This window comes from Watersipora subatra, chromosome 2 (genome assembly GCF_963576615.1).
Source record: "Watersipora subatra chromosome 2, tzWatSuba1.1, whole genome shotgun sequence".
NCBI classification, from domain to species: Eukaryota; Metazoa; Bryozoa; class Gymnolaemata; order Cheilostomatida; family Watersiporidae; genus Watersipora; species Watersipora subatra.
The window spans coordinates 26,298,102-26,319,650 of NC_088709.1; the positions used below are offsets into that span (position 1 = coordinate 26,298,102).

The 21,549-nt window shown below is 35.0% G+C and overlaps 1 protein-coding gene across 1 annotated transcript; it reads left to right on the forward strand.

Moving 5' to 3' along the window:
• The first annotated feature begins 4,662 nt into the window (after positions 1 to 4,662).
• On the forward strand, positions 4,663 to 16,597 carry LOC137387628 (plasminogen receptor (KT)-like). Its single transcript, XM_068074107.1, has 5 exons — positions 4,663 to 4,784; positions 9,780 to 9,931; positions 13,521 to 13,656; positions 14,906 to 15,103; positions 16,309 to 16,597. Exons 2-4 carry the CDS (start codon positions 9,794 to 9,796, stop codon positions 15,076 to 15,078), a joined length of 447 nt encoding a protein of 148 aa, XP_067930208.1. The 5' UTR covers positions 4,663 to 4,784; positions 9,780 to 9,793; the 3' UTR covers positions 15,079 to 15,103; positions 16,309 to 16,597.
• The last annotated feature ends 4,952 nt before the right edge of the window (positions 16,598 to 21,549 follow it).

The following is a 21,549-nucleotide window of genomic DNA, read 5'->3' on the forward strand; positions in this document are numbered from 1 at the left end:
TATAGGGAGTTGTTCTCTTCCATCTATGCGGCTTGGTAGCGATGTTATGTCGGTCGCTCCATTGATAATCATAAAGAATTTTGCGCAAAGATTTATGTAGAAAAAATAAGATGACAACGTTTAACCAGCGACCAATCTCTGCGGTAAACTTTAGTAGAACTTGAGAACTTAGGCAACAACAGCAACTAAACATGTCGTTATTTGTGCGCTCAGTCAGTTTTATTTCTATTTTGTATCAGTCAGTTTTATTTGTTGCTATTGATTTTATTTTCTATTTATTTTATTCTTAAGCTCTACTAAAGTTTACAACAGAGACTGGTCTTTGGTTAAGCGTTGTAATCTTTTTTTTTACATAAATTTTTGCGCGAAATCCATTATGATTACCAATGGAGCGACCGCCATAACATCGCAGCCAAGCCGCATAGACGGAAGAGAACAACTCCCTTTCTGTGCAGCTGATGCATGAGGTGCAGTACGTCTTGTGACAAGCTGTTGTGCTGCTCGCCTGCTCGACGAGGGGACAACTCCGCAAAAACAACAGTTTGTCAAGGCAGGCTAACATAATTCCCCACAGATAGTTTTTTAAGGCAAAGCTTTCTCCCAATAAATCTTGTATCATATAAATATCTTGACACATGCACTGAACCTTCGACACATACGCTGAACCTTCGACAGTGTGATGAACCATCAAAACATACGCTAAACCTTTTGACAGATATGCTGAAGCTTTGACACATACGCTGAACCTTCGACAGATATGCTGAGCCTTTAAAACATATGCCGAACCTTCGACAGATATGCTGAAGCTTTGACACATACGCTAAACCCAAGGAGATGTTATAAATAGATGTGTGTCTACATTGTCTATTGCATATCTGAGATTAGGCCTGTCTGAATCTAAGACGATTGCATTAAATGCAAAAAATGTCGTTGAAGTAAACTATATCAAGATATTAAAACCCAAGGTTTTGTTGATTACTCCATAATCAACAAAACCGATCAAATCAAGTTGTTATCATAATACTGCTTACCTTTTTTGGGAATAAAACGAATGTCATCAAAATTGGCTTGCAAATGGTTGAGCTTACTGGCAAGCTGAAAGGAGAATCCAGCAGATAGTAAAAAGAAATTGTCAGAAAATGGGCGGTGGTAACACACCTAATTATGAATACACATCCAGGGAATATAAAGTGACCTAACCAGTACTTAGTACAGTAGATGCTCCTATAACGTCAAAGACAAAAACCATAAAGAATTTATGTAGTTTTTGACCATACTGGGTAAAAAACTCCATATAACATGTAAGTGTGAAAGCCACATACATGCCATATGAAATTTAAATTCCATATGACATGTATGTCAATGGAATTTAAAATTCCTTTGTGGAATTTTAAATTCCATTGACATACACGTCATATGGAATTTAAAACTCCATTGAATTACACGTTATTGGAATTTTAAATCCCATACGACGTGTAATCTATATAGAATTCTAAATTCCATATGCCTTGCACCAGCTTCAGTGTAAGGGTAAAGCCAATGCAAGTTCTCAAATATGATTTGAATTATGGGAATCTCGTAGTTGGTCTCAAAAATATTGCTTTTTCTTTTGCCGCACTTGGGAAGTAAAACATGGTTATTTATATTATATACACTAGCACCCTAGTTCTCAGTGAGAGATCATCAGGTGTGTCGGATAAAGCACAGAGAATAAGTAGCTGCGCAAGTATTCAGAAATACAGGTGATTGATTAGTGCAGGTGTTAGAGTGTCGGTATACCAAGCTGAATGCCACAAGTTGTAGCCTCATCAAAAGCAATATTTTTTCCTAACCTTGAACACTGGTGACGAATAGACGGATGGTCAGATAGACAACACTTTTATTATGTATAGTAAAGATATATCTTTGTTTTAGACATAAAAAATTTTTTGCTACTTTTCCTTTGTAGAATAGGCCTTGCTGTCTAGTAAAAATTAAATAATCGATGTAAATTGACATTAAAGGTGTGCGCTCCCTCTTACTTTATTGTAAAAAATTACCATACTCACAAACCGGAAAACGGAGCAAAAATGACATGAAAAAGAAAGGAATTGTCGATACAAACCAATAATATAACAGATACTGTACTGTCATTAGATTAAAATGTGAAGTTTTTTATTCCTCTTAAAATGTGCCAATTGGGTGAGTTTGGGAAGATGTTAGAATGAATTAAACAACTGACACATATTTTAAATGTTTTTGCATAATGTTAAATTCCAATAATGTAAACTTACTCTAAACAAATTATTTACTTGAAAGGAGTGTCTACTGTGTCTAACTTTTATCGAGTGATGGAGGTCTCACAAAAACCTGCATTTTAAAGACAGATGCTTTAGAGATAATATTTGCAATTAGATGACTCTCGAGGAAAAGCGCTGAAAATTGTTTTGTTAAAGAGAGCTAATGAGACTCAATTCTAGCAGCCCAAATATAAAACTGCGTGTAAACATTTAGAGGGCAGATAGCTTAGTAGTACATACAATCAAACTGGTGTTCATAGCCCAAATCAAGTGAAGCTGACAATCAGTTGAAACCCTGAAGGATGCTGAACATTGGTAAAAATCTGAGAATGTACAATTTTATACCAAAAATATACGACATAAATGGTATACTAGACATATCACAGTATAATTAATGCCTTTACCAGGTATTTCAGCCATGGTTAAAGCATTCTTTACTTGACAAAATAATGTTTTGAGTTATTACAGAGAGTGCTGGATGGTACCGGCAAAATGTTATGACTATGAATAAAAATACCTTGCACTTTGACCTTTGACATATATAGAGAGTTGTCATTCTACATGGATGATGTTATACTGCATAAAAACATGTTATAACCTATATTTCAATAATATCTTATGAAATTAATCACCTATGGGCACAGTTATATTATAGATGGAGTTGATCTAACATGTAAAACCACTACATCATAGATTGTACTTTACCAAATAGGTAAGCATCCAATGAGTTATATGATATCATGGCAGTCCAAAAAACAATTCAATGTTATTTTGGAGTAGAGAGCTACCAATTAAGAAAGGAGTACAAGGAAACAACCAAACAGTAATCATATATGAGTGAGAGCAACCATTACACCTCTGTTGTTAGATTACTGGTAAGTACATGTTAAACTGAATTATATCAGTATTTACATCCATACTTCTCTACTCACCGCAGCTTCAGTAATATCGGCTGGTAAATCCCTAATAGCTATACTTTTTGTGGGTTGCTGTTGTTTCCATTCCATGTAAGCGAAATGATGTGTAACAACTCTCAAAAATCTATAAAATTTTGGGAACACAAATTACCAGTCATTAAATAGCACTATTCTTACTTTATCACTCACACAAGTGTTCTTATCAACAAACAAGGTTTTATTACATAGTGCGTAGTTCAAAGATCACGCACTCTTAAAAGTAGTGATTATAACATGATACAGTACAGGTCTATTCTTGTCACAAAAGGTGCTACATATGTTTATATGTATTATGGTGTGAAAAAAACTCAAGTTCATAACAGATCTTCTATTCTTTACTCTAGCTAATTTAGAAGTCGTGGATGTGTTAATTAAAAAGATGGAAAAATTGAAGCATAATAATTTATACAGATCTCGTGTATGGTTTAAAAACAATAATATTAATTGGCAAAATTACTGAAAGGCTTCAAAATCAACTATTGACTATTCCAAATAAATCAGCCTGAAGCACTGAGAGAATAAGTACAGCAATAGCTATTTAGCAATCAGCATGTTTATGCATGAGTGCGGCGATTACTGGAGCCAAGAACTTTGTGAAAATTGAAAATAATGAACGATTTTTACAGCTATTCTTAAATTTGCTGATTTGAACAATAATGGTGCAGTGCATTCTACTCCAAAAGCAACTGTATATATTATATAAGTGGAACAAGAGGAGAGTTCCTAATAGTGCGCATACGGCTTATGATAATTAAAGAAGCTTTGGTTAGTATTTCCATAATTCAATCATAGTATTTCATACTACATACATTCATGGTGTTATGGTACAAATAGTGCCTCCTATCAGATAGTTCTGTCATGCGAAGAGATTTTTATTTTACAACCTACTGTAGATGCTAAGCTAAATGTATAAGAACCGTCCAAAGGGTATTTCCATTCTATATGAGAATTCTTAACACTGGATGTATCATTTTTAATCTCGCCTTGTAGCAGATAGCTTGCTATCATATACGCAACCTCCAATATACTGCTTTTCGGGGAGTGATGTATGATTAATCTTTCTGCTAAGAAGCTAATATTGTGAAGGATCGGTACACAAATGAGTAGAAAGCATTTGCTAATAGGTAGACATCGATTACATTCGCAAGGTTGTTTAAACTTATTATATAGTCTACAACATGAACAGTAGAAAACGTGCTCTTTTCAAATAAATGTTTTGAATTTATGAATGAAACAACGCGCAGCCAAAGAAACCGAAACCGAAAAAAGAAGAAAAGAAACCGCCGGACCTGTGACTTTCATAGTCTAGCAAATGCGATTATACGCGCACCCAATCGAGTTCTGTAATTACAAACCACGGCGCACCCTCTAAAATATTAAATGGAGTGATATATCCAGCTAAAAATGTTAAACGTAGCTTGCGATCTTGATTGTATACAGTTCATATGTCAATAGAATCAACAGCTAACTTCGTTAATTAGAACCCTTGGCTTTAATCGTCTTTGGTCCTGATCGTCTCAAGGTTGTTATTTGATTGCTCATATTAAATGTAAGTAAACAATTGTAACGCCTATGCTCAGATCCTGGTGAATTGCACATCTGAATAAATCATTTCATGTCATATAGTATTGAGTCAACTATTTGGTGTAGCAACCGAGTTAATAGAGCAATATACGTTGGTGCCGGTAAAACGGACGCGGTTGAACGGTTTCCGGTGTCACATAATTTGTATAAGACTTCTTCTTTGAGCCTGCATAAAAGTACTCTTATCAAATAATTCTGTGTCTGTGGCGTGTCTCTATTTGCTAATAATAATTTTTTTTCAATGAAAAATGTAATCTCGCAATGAGTTCTTGTTAAACGACTACTAGATGTAACCCTCGGGGTATCCAATGTATTCGTTTTGAATCAGCCTCAGGCCTAATTATCTTTTTTACTAACTTTCGTGACGTTGCTTGTTGTAGCACTAATCAGTTCTAGATAATACATTGTTTCATAAATTAGTCAGTTGTTGCAATATTGTTCGTTGAATTAACAGAATTTTATAAGTGCGTGATGCAACAAGTGTGTTTGTACCGATGATATTTAGCAAGCTTATCCTTCGAAGCCATTGCTTATGTTATGGCTTGCAATCGTTAATTAGATTTAACGTATTGTCTGCTGTGCAACTTTTAAGCAATCGGAATTTGGTCAAAATCTTTTAACATATAGAACTGTTGACTGAATAGATTATGCATATACGCAATCATGGTTAAAAGTGTGTCAAAAGTGTGTATGAAGATTTTGTAGGATATTATTAATCTCAGTGATTTTCATTGAATCAGTTTATTAACTTGTAATTATCATGATTTGTTTGCATTCAGCACATTTGTTAATAAATTAAATTCGTTTAGGCTTTCTATTTAAAAGTATATCGAATGAAGAGGCGATCAGGTCTAAACTGATACCTGTAGAATTACTAATGTACATGTACTTGGTGTGCAGTTTTATTTTGGTTGTTGTAATTAAAAAGCACTTTTGTCTAGTATGTTTTGTTTAATTTTTTTCTCATGTTATTATGCAGTGATATAAATATATTTAACATATTTTGTGACAAAAATGCACTTTCATCTTATCAAGTTGTGATTACTACTTAGGCCATAGTAGATGTAGCTAAAGAGAACCTTTTGAGAACTAGGTGATCATTGAATTAAAAGCAATATGTAATGTAAAAATAATCTTGTGGTAGCCAAATGCATTTTAGCCATTGTTAGTGTCTGTGATATTTTGATATTCCCTCTAACAAGGTGGAGCTAAAACCTGATAAGTTCAGCAGGAAGTGCTCAGTTGTGAATTCATGTGTGTACTAGATTGTTTGCTCTGACAAAGTGTTCTGTTTATCAAATATGCTATAAGTTGATTCAGTAATTGTATATTTACTAAAAACACTAATGTCAACCTAAACAGCCAAAGCTTTGCCCAAATTTCATGCGGTAATTTTAGTGAAAAATTTGCTCTTCAACTTCACCTGGTTTCGTGACAAAGTTATTAATTGCCAACATGTTGAGGTGTGTAGGTGTTCATCGTAGTCTCAAATCACACTTGAGTTAAGCTGTTAGTTGACCAAAACAAATTTCTAGATAGAACACAGACCTGTGAATGCACATTTAGTTGATACAATTCTGCAGCCAGTAGCCTAATTATGTTGTATAAACAAAAAATGAGAAGAGGCATTTTGAGCCGGTTGTCAGATTGTGAACAACTTTAGTTTTGTTCTCTATCTACATGTATGTCTGGTTTTTAGGTTTCTTGAGCAATTGTCAGTTATATCTGTATCACTCTCTTGCAGTCTGTTGTTTCGACAGTGCCTGTCATTTTGAGAGTGCCTGGCTTATGGCTTAAGCTTTATCCCTGACTTCCATGCAGCTGGTTTTTGCTGTCTCTTACCATCTGTTTGGTCTTAGACTTTTAGTTCCCTCATTTTCATGGTATGCTTAGCTACATCTTCGTATCCTGGCCTGGGTTTGCCCTGATTCCTCTTTATATTTGTATCTGTAATAGCAAACACATGTGTGAGTAGAATAACTTTTGTAAGCATGACTTGACATAATTGAGCATGCCATTTAACGTGCAAATACACAATTTTTTGTTTATATCTGCTTTTTCAAACCTCACAGGTTGTATTTAGAATATTTGAAAAATCGCATTAAATTTGTATTTGGAACTGAAAGTCAAGAGCATACTTAAAGCTCACAATGGACTCACAATGAGAAAAGTAATTTAGAACTTCGTAGTCCCAGAAAAACATTTCTGATCTTGTTTTTTCAGTATAGGCAGGTGCTTAGTAGTAATTATCAAAAACGTAATTGCTGTCGCTTGTGGTTTACTGTTTACTGGTTTACTCATGAGTTTATAGACTTTATTTGAGACTGTCAAGTCGCTCTTAAACGGGTCTAGTGGTAGCTATCCCATATCTTTTAAAATCAAAGAGCTACTACGAATCATTCAGCTAATTGGTATGACGAATTAAACACACCGGTGTGTATCAACCAATTAGATACTTTTAGGAGCTACAGATAACAAGCTGCAATTTTTATATGATAGGGAATCATTCTAGCTTCTGTGCATTAAATGCTGCATCAGGTCACTTGGATAGGTTCATGATATCATGTTCAACAATTATACTGCAAACTTTACTCAGCTGTTTCAAACTTTTGTCGAGAATCAGTCGGTTTTAAATAAAATGCCTTACCGCATCCTAGTTTATCAGTGTTGTAAACAAACACATGAAGTGAGCTATGGTAATGCTTTTTCTGTTGCTCATTGGGAAGGTGTCATCTATCAATTGTAATCATGAAAAACTCAATCATGAATAAGTAGTTTCATCTAGTCATCAATTAGATTAGGGTGGGCCCTACACAGGAAACTACAATCAAACCTTGATGTACCTTGATTTTTTTTCATATGTTGTCTCATCGAGAATTTTGTTGGTTGGAGCGGGATTGCTGTGTAAATGTATTGAATTTCATCTTCCTTCGTCCACAACCCAAAAACTTGAGTAAAAACATATACCCTAGGACACTTATATTTTGCTAGTATTTAGTTTCGTGAGTAGCATACAGAGTAAAATTTCACTGCAACTTAATTTCGCAGCTCTGATGAGTGTGAAAATATAGTGATGGGAAAATAAATGCAGTGGAACAAACATAATTAGATTTCTCAGGTTCAGTTCACCGCAGGCCTGTATTCATTCACTGGTTGCACGTTGGGGCAGCTAATGTTATGCGACTAGTTATGAACACCTGGGGGTGTTGAAGGGGGCGGTGTAAGCCCCCAACAGGTTTTTCTTACGTAGGGCCTCAGCCGGGCCTCGCTTGTGAAGTTTTAAAAAATTTTATCGGAAAGTATCAACATTTTTCTATTTTTTGAGATGTTTTTTGTTTTAGGTGATGTGACTGATGAGACGTTTTTAAATTAAAATAGGCAAAACTTGACAGCAGTTAAAACGCTCAGAAAAAAAACATCTTTTTCTTTTGAGCGTCTTAACAAAAATCAATTTTGCCGATTTTATTTTAAGTTGTTTTGTAAAAATTGATATTTTGCAAACCTTTATAAAGGTCTTGCCTTAGAAATTTTGCCACTGATGATGATAATAATGACGCCAAAGAACTACTAAAAGTTAAGTTTGTTTCTATGGCTTCGAATAAAGTGATATTCTACAGCGATAAAAACCGTCTCCATAGCCGTTGGGCAACTAACTTTTCGAATAAATGATGTTGAGGTTGAGTTATCTGAAGCAATTTATCATTGCGTGGGAACGGACCAAACAAATCCGTTCGAGTTAACCTTGTGTTTGAGATAAAATGTTACATTTTATCCGAGGGCAAGTTATCAGAGTTTGACTGTACTTAGCCGCGGAAAGCTCCTAAAAAATTGGGGCGGCTCAGCCGGCCAGCCGCCCCAGGAAATACGGGCCTGGTTCACCGATAAAAAAAAATTTTCAATTTGGGACTAGTTTGTAATTGTGAACCGCAGGTAGAATTGTGTGGGCAAGGTCGATAATGCAATTTGATCGTTTGCTGCCATTTGTTTTTTGGACTATCAATGAACAAGGCTATTTAATTTCGCGTTTTCGCTCGTTCATTATGATAGTTTAGTTTTGCACATGAAATTTTCACGAGAGGATGATTCCGCAAAAACGCGAAAGTTAGATGAGGCGAATACATAAGTGTCCTAGGGTAGCATTAAAACAAATGTGTTATGTAAGGCTATGTATAAAACAACTTTATATAAAAGTAATTAAAATAAATCAAGCAATAAGTAACAAGAGACTTTTATTGTCACTTTTATCGCCTTTTTAAGGTGAAGAAAGGCGAAATGAGGTTTTCTTTGTGATGCAGGAAGTAGACAGCGCCTAAATATAGGTCACAAAAGAAATACAGAGCTAGTCTAACCTACACTGTGTGGTTTCAGCTTTACATATAGCCTATCATTTTTGTTTTGACTTTTTTTATTTTATATATAATTATCACAGCCAGCTTTCGCACTAGAAGTAATTTTTCCCTTTTATTTCTCATCAGTTCCCTTTTTCATGTTAACAACTACGCGGTTTCCGAGGTTCTTTAAGGAGTTGATCCAAATATGTTTGCTGGTGTTTTCTATTATTTGTTGTTTTACCTTTGAACAAAGCATGACCTTGTTTTGCAACTACTACCAGTTGCACTTGTCTTTTTTGGGATTCAAGATTTGAAACTTTAAAAACTGAAGCTTTACTTAGTTTTAGTCGGACAAAGTAGAAGCATACTGTCTAATGAGAACTGTATAAAAAAACTGCCAAGTTCCGAAAAATGTCAAATCCCACACCCTAGGAAATTATTTTTTGTGAAGACAAATATTTGTGTAAATTTTACTTTATATATCAAAAATTTCGGATGTAAAGGTGGTCAAGCGTAAGTCGGCGTTTGACCGTACAATTTTTATTGATTTGATACTTAACAGAATTTATTCAGCGATCTCAAACTGATCATTCTCATGATATGATTACTAATGTTTTACTCTTCTGCAGACGTCTGTGGCATCATGGGTAGTATGATGAGTGCAGCTATGGATGAGAACATGGAGAAGCAGAAGGTCTTCCAAAAGGACCTTCAATTCCAAATGCTCGAGCGAAATATGAACATGCAGAACGCTATGAGGGAGAGAATGATGGCCACGCAGGTGATTTTATTAATGTTGACCTGTTATTTCTTCTCTAACAATTTTCAAATTCTAGTATGTAGTATTGTTTAAAAAAAATCAAATCTATGACATATATGAGCGATCATGCGTGGGCAATGCATTCTTAATGTAGTGCCTGTATAAATGTAAGCATGTTTCTCTTGAAAATTAAAACAATAGCAGAAGAAATTTTCCACCAGCTACGAATTTTGTTACGTATGTCAAAAGTGTTTGTATGGAGATCCGGTAGGTAAGATTTTGTATTGCACACCCTTTTCTGAGTAGTGCGGCTTTCCCCCGCAGATACCGATGCCGGGCACTGTGAGCGTGCGTCCAGCATCTGTCAAGTATTAGGCTTCTTCTGCCCAGTTCATCATAGATTTCCCGAGTGTGTAGATGTATCTCCAGCGCATTACGAGCTTTGCCATTTTTATCGTGTAATATTTCATGCATCCATTATTAAATATGGTCGGCGAAAAGCGAAAGGCTTCGGGTGATAGTGGAAGTCTAGAAAAGAGGCCATTTAATTTGAAACAAAAGTGGCAATAGTGGCATACCTTAAAGGTTGACTTGCAACAAAATTCACATTACAGTTATTTGATATGAAAAGATTCACCATGTCTTACTCTGTTGTGTTGTAGGTGCAAAATATGTGGAAAGGTGATTACAAGCTCTTAAAAGCTCAAAAACGAACAGAAAATCGCAGCCACACGAGACCACCATAGTTTGGATTCTCTTTCCAAAACGGCTCAAATGCAACGTAGCTGTGTTAGATGGTTTCTGTTTACACTTTCATGCAACCTTATTCGTCGAAATATTTTCACAAATATACTTCACGCATTCAATAAAACCATGTCTATTGTTCTTACGCGTCTGTTTTATCGTCATCGTAATGCTGTCACTTTTAGCGGTGATATCTGATAACTTACCGTAAAAATTTGTTTAATTTTTTAGCCTTATCTTGAAGAAGTACATATCATTGTCTGATAATCATGACGAGCCTGTTGGTCACTTGTGACAATCGAAAAGTGCTGCAGAAATTATTTGCGAAGTATTGGGTCACATGATCAGATTACAACTTGCCGATTAGACCAAACCGAAACAAAACTGTAAAGTAGCGAGCATCTATATTTGATACGGGGTCTACGGTAAAACCCGAAGTGTTTGTCATAAACTAGTGCTACGATAAGTTTTATATTGAGCTTTTTATTGGCCTTTCAATTCACGTGAGAACATCACGTGACAAAACAATAGCCAAATTTCATGACTACGTCATCGAAATAAAGAGATTCCAATTTACGGCGGCTTTTCGTTTTTGAGCTTTTAAGAGCTTGTAATCACATTCCCACATATTTGGCACCTACAACACAACAGAGTAAGACATGGTGAATCTTTTGATACCAAATAACTGTAATGTAAATTTTATTGCGAGTCAACCTTTAAACATACTTGTATAATCCGTAAACATACGTTCCGTGCAAAATAACTGAGACAACATACAAACTAATTCGCTTATTAAACAGCCATTCAAAACGTATCTCGTTCGTAAGCTGAGGGGCGACTTTACATCTATACTCAGTAATATTAATTTGTAAACTAGAGTTACTAGACGTGCACTTATTTTTAAGTCTGTCAGTTCAAGAGTACGATATTCATACTAGTAGTTTTCTGAGGTAGCTTTCTCGAGCCACAGAGGCAGAATATTTGGTGTCCAGACTATTTAATCTGTTTTTGATATTATTCTTTATTTTTTCATCACTCGTACCGTCTCAAACAAAATGCCTTGTACTAGAAACAAAAAGGTTTGTTTCTATACTCCGGTGCATAAATTGCTGCCAGTCCTGCCATATGCATCAGTGAGCCATGAATAATAGGAATTGCTATTATTCATTTATGAAAGTAGCAAATCTGCACCATATATATGACCAATCATGCGGTATGCTATTCACCTCGGTATGTAGGTGTATTTAGTGGTGTATCGCAGGTGTCTTGTGCACACACTGGCCTGCGGCATACACTGTTGCAGATGACTAAAATGATTGAAATGCAGTTGTAATATCTGAATGATAAATAGCACATGAAGTATTTTTTATAATTGCACCCATGCGAGTAAATCCGCAGAATGGAAGTAATTTTTATTGTAATATTTACATTATGTATATGACTAATCATATGTGGGCGATGCATTCAGAATCCAAGCACGTTTCTAATCCAACATCTCATTAACATGAGCTGTTGGACCTATGGGATTGTGTATTATCAGTAAAAATTTATTCAAAACTCACGTCTTGGAATTGCGCTTTAGTTGGGTAGAGTTATTTTCATTGGTTATTTTTTGCCCATTCCTTGCGATAAGACGTGTTAAGTGTTTCATGGTGTCCGTGTAGGAATGACCATGGTGTCAGTGTAGGATTGACCATGGTGTCAGTGTAGAATTGACCATGGTGTCAGTGTAGAATCTACCATGGTGTCAGTGTAGAATTGACCATGGTGTCAGTGTAGGATTGACCATGGTGTCAGTGTAGGATTGACCATGGTGTCAGTGTAGGAATGACCATGGTGTCAGTATAGGATTGACCATGGTGTCAGTGTAGAATTGACCATGGTGTCAGTGTAGGATTGACCATGGTGTCAGTTTAGGATTGACCATGGTGTCAGTGTAGGATTGACTATGGTGTCAGTGTAGGATTGACCATGGTGTCAGTATAGAATTGACCATGGTGTCAGTGTAGGATTGACCATGGTGTCAGTGTAGGATTGACCATGGTGTCAGTGTAGGATTGACCATGGTGTCAGTGTAGGATTGACCACAATCAAATTCAGCAAAAGTAATAAATGAGTTCAAACTTTAGTAAGATCAACTTGCGTTTCGTCCATGCTGATTTATAAATATTTCCTTTACTTCAGAGAAAAAATAACTTTCTTTAGTAATTTTCTGTATATATATATATATATATACAGAAACATATATATATATATGTGTATATATATATATATATATATATATATATATATATACATATATATATATATGTTTCTGTATATATATATATATATATACATATATATATATATATACACATATATATATATATATATATATATACATATATATATACAGAAACATATATATATATATGTGTATATATATATATATATATATATATACATATATATATATATGTTTCTGTATATATATATATATATACATATATATATATATATACACATATATATATATATATATACATATATATATACAGAAACATATATATATATATGTGTTTTCATAGAACAAGTTTATTTCTATTGTTGTTATTTTATTGCTGATTTCTTATTGAAGATGAAACTGATTTAAACTGATTGATTATATGACGGTGATGGGACAACATTAAGTGATATGCTATGATATCATACGCTGTGGTTGGTCATTTAGAGTGTAATCCTGTGATATTATATGACTTTGCATGAGTCATATGATACACAAACCTATCACTTTCACAGTCTTTGTCAATCCCATTATCTACATTTTTAAAATCATAGAATGCTACAAGCGGTGACCGATACCCCCTGATTGTCTGTTCGTTAGATTGCCGGAACACGAGAAATGTTGAACTGGACTGGGAGTTTCTGGGCAGTTGCAGTTCTCGGTCTCGGAATTGGAGCAATTAAGAAGGGTAACCCCGTCTTCATCGCGCCACTCTTCCCACTCACCTGGGTTGTCGGTAAGTAATTCCCACTTTGGTTGTTGTAGGATTGAATTAGATTCTTATTTTAACTTCAGCTTGGTTATATTGAGATTCAACATATCTATATACATGTAAATAAATCCCACTGTGCCATTGTGTGCGTGCATTAGTGTGTGTGTATTAACTCGTATGTGCGTGCGTACACGCATACATTTGGATAAGCGTACATATGTTTCAGTGTACGTATAATCGTATGTATATATGCGTACTTATAAGAGTATGTACGTAAAGATGTATGTACGTATAAGCGTATGTATGTCTAAGCGTATAGGGCCTATGTGTTAGTGTGTGTGACCGTGTATATGTCTGTCCCAACTTCACACATATATGATCCACGCCTTCCACCATGTCACCATAAATATTTGGTTTCAAAACCCTTACCTAGTAGCTGTGAACCAGCCTAGTTAACCCCCCCCCCCTGCGGGATGGCTGATTTAAAGTGAATAATTCTTGGGCATCGTCTGGCTTACTGCCAGTTACTTAGAATATCTATAATGTGAAATGAAATTGCCAATGTCTGCGAAGCCCTTGCGCAGCGCTGGCATGCATTGTGACATATGGTTTCCTTTTCTTGTTATGTGATTACTATTGTTTATTCTATATGGCTATAGTTCCTCTTCATGATAGTGGTTTATGGTTGTATACAAATTGTGTTTCACCGTCGTCGTCATATATGATATTTGTGCAATTGAGCTAAGAGGAAAAAGAAAGTAGTGTGAAGTAGTAGGAAGTAGTAGGAAGTAGTAGGAAGTAGGGAACCTTTTACGTTGTTTTTCACCCATTACTGAATTACATAATACAAAACTTTATTTGTTCAAGATATATCATATAAATCTTGACTTACTGTTAATGTACATCATGTACATATAACAAAATCAACATATGAAGAATGAATAGGTCAAAGCTTTCGAAGATCGGAATTGAAATATAGCTCGATATTTGTCTACATTTTCAGTATGCGCATTGAAATTTTCCACGAGGTTCTAACGTCGAATTCGATTTTGAGAAGTGTCATGCACAAAATGTTTTATGTCATTGTTTCACTTACATACAACCTGTATTTTTGAGGCTGCACTACTCCAGTTCACGTGTTGTTTTCTGATTGTTCACCAGCCTAATGCCTATTCTATATTGGCTTGCTCTGTTGTATTAGTATGCCCGGCGTAACTGTATTGTTAAATAATCAATTATTAGTTGTCTTCTTTTTGGCATTTTTTTCTTCCAGGCTATCAATGGGACACGGCCTACAATGGCAAGATGACAAGAATCACATCTGAAGCCGAGAATATCCTTAAGGGAGAACTAAGTCTTGTTAATTTAGCCATGGGCTTGCCAACCGTAGCCGAATTGGACTCGAGGCGCGCTGCTCAGGCCGCTGCTCATTCAGTCAAGAAGTAGTCAGAGAATTTAGTCTAGCATATTGGTGAGATTGAAGTTATTTTATTATAGCTATTTTAATTACCAGTGTAAGTAGACTTGCCACAATATCTAATAATTTCAAGAGCTCTACAGACGTCATTTGACTCATTTGGTCTGCACAGAATTTGACAGGTGTACCTTTTTAGTTTATTGCAGATGCTCTAAAACAAAATTTGATCAGACATTGTAAAAAAAGGATTGATTTGATAGCTTGTTTGCAAAAGTTTGCTAAACAAAAAATATGCGAACTTCAATACACCATAACTCGAAAGTACGATCTCTGCGTTTGGTTTGATTTGGTTGAGTATAGCGTTTTATTGTAGTGTTGCAGTGCATTTTTCTTCTTTGAAGTTGTCTTATCTTTAGAGTAAAATTTTTCATATGAATCCAGTTTTAAATGGTAGGTAGTAGCCAATTTGCAAGCTAAAAGGTTTAATCAATAGTTTTGTTTGCTCTAGTGTGATACTTTTTTTGGAAAGCACCATATTCAAGAACTTCTGCACTAGCTGGAAACTTTTCTGCCAAAGGATTCTATTAATCATCAACTCGGTTTCTGCACAAATAATTTCAATTTAACCAGTTAATTACATGATAAGAAAGGCTTTTTCTATTTCATTAGAGATAAAATTACCCAAAATTTTAGTAGATTTTATCAGAAAGTATCTGTACTTTTCTATCATTTGTGACTGTTTTTGATATTTGACGTGATCTGACTGCCAGATGTTTCAATATTAAAATCAACAAAACTTGATCTCCGTTAAAACGCTCAGAAGAAAAATACATGCCGAAATGACGTCATAAATTGCTATAGTTGATATCAGCTATTGTGTTCAAGTTGCAGTGTTGCTCATCTCTATTCTGTCACTCTCTTTACAACTATAAACGTCATAATCGCGCTTGTGTTTGATTTGAGCGTTTTAACCACAATCAAGTTTTGTCGATCTATGACCATCCTGTCGGTCAGACCCCTCAAACATCAAAAACAATCACAAATGGTAGAAAAATATCGATATTTTCTGATAAAATCTAAAATTTTGTGTAAGATCGTTTTTAATAAAATCAAAAAACCTCTCTCTTCATGTAATCAACTGGTTAAATTAAAATTATTTATGTAGAGATCCGAATTCATGATTAATAGAATACTTTGGCAGAGAAGTTTACAGATACCACAGAAGCTTTTGAATATAGTATTTATTTAATCTGTTGTAGGTCCATAAACATCCCTCACCCTCTCAGACTGATGCACAGATGTTTAGAGTTGAGATGCTATTCCAAAACAACTCCTCAGTCTTGACAGAAGCTGTTGTTTGCTGCTCATTCGTTTGTCTATTTTATGTGAAAGTTTATCACTTTTGTATCTATCCGTTTGACCTAGTATATTCATTATATTTCATGTTGTAGTGAGGTATTTGGTAGCTTTTGCAAAGGTTTTGAAACATTTAATACTACAGGAAATATTACATAAAAATACATCAATTATAAGTACATGTAAATGAAATGGTGCATTTTTACTTGGAGATAGCTGATGACGTCTGACCCTGGGTATTACAAATTCATAAGCTGAATAGCCCTTCACTATAACATAGTGGGAAATTGGCTTCAGAGCGAGATTAGTTACCACAATAAAAGAATGAGGCAAGACACAGGCAATTTGACAGAATACAAGTATTATACTAACAGTAAAATGGCAGTGCTGTTCAATCATACTGGTTGTAGGAGTTGTCTCATTACTCTGGCAAGTGTAGATAATCTATTTCAAAAACTTGCTCATTTGATTTCTGTATGTTTCCCATGTAAATGTGAGGGAGTTGTTAGCTCCTACAGCATTTGGGCTGATCAACAAGGTACATCGTGTAGCTTAAATGGCAAGGTTTTGACTAAGTCTGATAGTAAACTAGTATTAAAACCAGGCTACTACCTTACACGCTGCTTGAGAAAAATGATAAGCAGTTTATAACCTGACACTGCTGTTGAAATTATAAGCAGGAGAGAATCTTTATTATAATTAACCTGTGCTTATCCGAAGCTACGCAAAGAGTTAAGAAAAATATAATTGAACTACACAGAAATCAAACATGGATATTAGGACTCCTAGCCACCAACTTTGCAATCAACTGTGTCACTGATAAATCAATTGTACAAATAATTATTACAAATGATGATCTCTCATGGCGCAAGGACTCGCATAGTACTAGCATGGCTAAGTTTTAAAGAAGGCTAGTGTAAGAGAAGTCTGATCTGCACCACTAGAGCTTTAAACATCATCCTTAATATAAAATGAACTTGGCAAACAATAGTTAGCACAACGGAAATAAGGCCATCTCAACCTGCTTGCGATTGTCTAAAAAGTATATACTTATATCTATAAACTAAAACATGTCTCAGTTATATTGAGAAAAGCTGCGTCTGCCGAATTTTCTACTCAGCAGCTCATTCACCAAACCTGTGTTCTCTATCAACAGTTATAATGTGTATTTTAGACTGGTTCAACATGGTGTAAGTATGACTATTAGTATCTTGTTTGCGGAAACAATGCGGTTCTCTCACAGGAACCATAAAGGTATGCAGTTTTAGAAAATGATAACTTGATCATTCAGCTGAATATTTACTGCAGTTTATCACTTTGTATCCATTATTTTTGTTTCAAAGCTTTAAAAACTCACATTGTGCTCTGTTGATCTGTCATGCTGACATGTCATGCACAAAATATAAATTGAAGCAGCGTTTTCCTATGCATATTTAACTAGTAAAAAAACTGAACTACATACTTTCACCTGTTAAGTCATCTATTCTTGCCCTGCTCTAGTTTTACTGACCTTTACTATAACCAACACTATATCTGTACTAGCAATCAACTTAGTCCATTTCCTAGAGAAGAGCTGTGGTTATGAGATATGCCTTAAGTGTCTCGGAAAGTCATAAATCTTTGCTCAAATTTCTAGGCAGTCTTCCGCTTCTTCTAGATATCATCGCATTAGATTTTGCTGATTGCGTAGTAATTCTTGTGTTATGATATCTGCCTGAACTCCAAGCGGAACATTCTTTTGGCTAGACACTCGTAATTGACCTTGAGTTTTGGCAGCGACTAAAAGTATCACTTTCTTCAACGACGTGTTTAAATAGATGCCTCGATATCGTGATAGTTTTGTTTTAGGGAAATGAAAAACTACTTATATAAGGCTGCCAAAGCTGCCAAAAGTGCAACATAAGGTTTAGATAATCATCATCTGTTTAACAAATATGAACATCTTCAAATGTGCTTTGTTAACAAGAGAAACCAATTGTATCAATCTAAAGTTGAAGAGCTCAGTGCAGCAAGTTGAGAAGGGTAAACAACAATGGCAACTTTTTTAGCATTTCTAAATGAATTTATAGATACATCTTCAGGTTAGTTATGGGTAAATGCAGTTAGTATTTTGAGCAGAAAAAATTGTGCAAAAAAAATTAACTTGGTGATCAGCGATGAGCATAAAAATGGCACTTGAATTTCATAATTTTTTTCAAGAAAATGTCTGAGCACTGAGCTTTTCAATTATCTTTAAGATCAAATTGAAATAGTTGAGTGCAAAGAGTTTAATTGTAAAATATAACTTACAAAGTATCACTTTTCAGCCATTTGCAGTTGGATGGTATTAACTATAGGCACTTAGAGTACAGTTATTATACAGTGCCATTGTTTGGGTAGAAGTGAGGAAAGGTTTTGCTATTTCAACATTTCCTTTGTAAACATAAAAAAGACACGTAGCAAAAAAGTTATTCAATAGCTAAAATGAACTTTCAAGATGCACTCATTTTATAAAGTATCCCTTTCCAGTTATCTAAAGTTTGATAGTATTAGCTATCATTCATTCGAGATATGCGCTCACGTTGTATAGGTGCCTAGAATTTTTCAAGGTGACTTGAAACAGCGTAGCCTAAAAATCTGCATACATCTAATGATTAACATAGAGTGATTTGTGTAATCAAGGGTGGAGGTGTGTCCACCCCTTCTAAATTTCAGTATAGATTAGTAAATTCCATACCAATCTCATCAATCATTCTCACCAACCTTGTCAAATTCCAATTAATTTTCGAGTCGTAGCTTTTCAATATTTTATGCAAATGACAGTCTGGCTCCGCAAATACTTGTCAGACAGTCAGGTGAGGTCATCATTCAGAGATTCTATGAGATGATAATACAATTGAACGAGGTCAAAAACCCGTTCTATCCGTTGAAAGTCGGTCAATGGTGTAGATTTGCTAATTGCTTCAGAGAGAGTAACCAATATGGGTCGATTTAGAAAGAAAGTAGCCAATATGGGTGATTTCAGAGAGAGTAGCCAATATGGTGACATCACTTCAAAGAGAGAGTAGCCAATATGGGTCACTTCATAGAATCGGTAGCCAATATGGGTCACATCAGAGAGAGTAGTCAATTTGGGTCACTTCAGAGAGAGTAGCCAATTTGGGTCACTTCATAGAATCGGTAGCCAATATGGGTCACTTCAGAGAGAGTAGCCAATTTGGGTCACTTCAGAGAGAGTAGCCAATATGGGTCACATCAGAGAGAGTAGCCATTATGGGTCACTTCAGAGAGAGTAGGCTATATGGGTCACTTCAGAGAGAGTAGCCAATATGGGTCGCTTCAGAGAGAGTAGCCATTATGGGTCACTTAATAGAGAGTAGCCATTATGGGTCACTTCAGAGAGAGTAGGCTATATGGGTCACTTCAGAGAGAGTAGCCAATATGGGTCGCTTCAGAGAGAGTAGCCATTATGGGTCACTTAATAGAGAGTAGCCATTATGGGTCACTTCAGAGAGAGTAGCCAATATGGGTCACTTCAGAGAGAGTAGGCTATATGGGTTTCTTCAGAGAAAGTAGCCAATATGGGTCAAATGCTTAAGTTTTCAATTTATTTAGTCTTTGTAGGTTGTTTGTGTTTTAATGGGGTAAAATTCAGTCTACTGACCTGCCGGGGATTATCTCTAGAGCCGCTATATAGATGCTAGATGATTTCATCAATAGACAATGTGTTTAGTTTAAGCTGTCCAACTCATGTTATCTAATGCCTTCGATATTAAACAAATTGGACTTTGCAAAAATATTCAAGACTCTTTGATTCGGAAGCTGTTTAAAGACGCAAACATGATGAATCACCTCTGTTGTTAGCTGACTTTCTTCTTCCCGCCAACCCTCCTCCTCCCTCTTCTTTTCCTTTTCCCTTTTTCTTTCCCTCTCTTTTAATATCTTTAGTAGTTAACCATTATATGCCGATGTGTTTGTTGCGGTTAGCAAAAGCTGTTTGTGTTTGGTATAGTGTAACTATGAACTATTTTATTTCTTTGTTTTATCAAATTATAGCGTGCAAGCTATTTTAGACTTTTCTATTTGACACAAGATGAGTTGAGGTACGAGGCGTACAGTTATGACGTTAAATTCTTTAGGCTAGTTTTCTCTTTTAATAAACTATTTATGGAAACTCAATTAAGCATTTAGTTTGCATATTACCCGTATATAAATATATATCATTATACAATATAATAATATTATTAATAGATTTATATATTATTAATATATTTTTAAGATTGTATTAATCTATAATACAATCTTAAAGATACAATAATACAACCAGTGCCCCTAAAAAACAGCTTGTGGTGTGAAATATTGCAAAATCTATTTAGTCTTGGATCTTGCTATGAATTCTTGGAACAGATTAAAGCTATTTGCATTCTTGGTAATTGGAAAAGTCACTTTGAACAGAGTAATGGAACAGAATGTGGTTGGAAAATAAGATAGGACTCTAGTTAAATTGATTAACACATGCGCCTGTGATTAATGATGTCTATCAGTAGCTGTCAGTAGACTACTGAATATTTTAAAGATCAAAGTACTGTTTAGCTAGTGTAAGTGGTTTGGTACAAAAAATCACAGCTAAAACAAGATACAGCTTTGATCAAAATAAACTGGATGCCTCTATTTTATTTTTAAGACATACCATACACCCTTTAATTGAGCGCCACCTGTAATTTAAAAACACCTCTATTTGAACGCCGCCTCTATTTGAACGCCACATCTATGTGAACGCCACGTCTATTTGACCTCCAATATAGGAAAATGGTTGAAAAATAGAGTGCCATAGCGTTCAATTAGAGGTTTTACGGTGCATTTATGTGGTTTTATATGAGCAAATAACGATGTATAACAATAACAATAACAATAAGGATGTGATCATATCTGTATAGTTTGTTATCTTAAACAATAAAAATAAAATGATCAGAACTCAGCCTACCTAGTCCTTTAAAAACATAATTATACAGTTGTTTAGTTTACATATTTTAAGTCAGGACAAAATGAGTATTAACCAATTGTATAATTAACAGCTATTGACTAAATTCACAAAGAGTAGTAGTGTTGTAAGTGAGACTTTTAGTTTTCTAATAAAAGGGTCCTGTTTATTTTGTTTTATTTTG

Bases quoted from the DNA above. Each gene is read 5' to 3' on its own strand.
- LOC137387628 (XM_068074107.1), top strand. From the start codon at position 9,794: ATGGGTAGTATGATGAGTGCAGCTATGGATGAGAACATGGAGAAGCAG. The intron at 9,932-13,520 runs GTGATTTTATTA...TCTGTTCGTTAG, and splicing joins AGAGAATGATGGCCACGCAG to ATTGCCGGAACACGAGAAAT. The intron at 13,657-14,905 runs GTAAGTAATTCC...TTTTTCTTCCAG, and splicing joins CCCACTCACCTGGGTTGTCG to GCTATCAATGGGACACGGCC.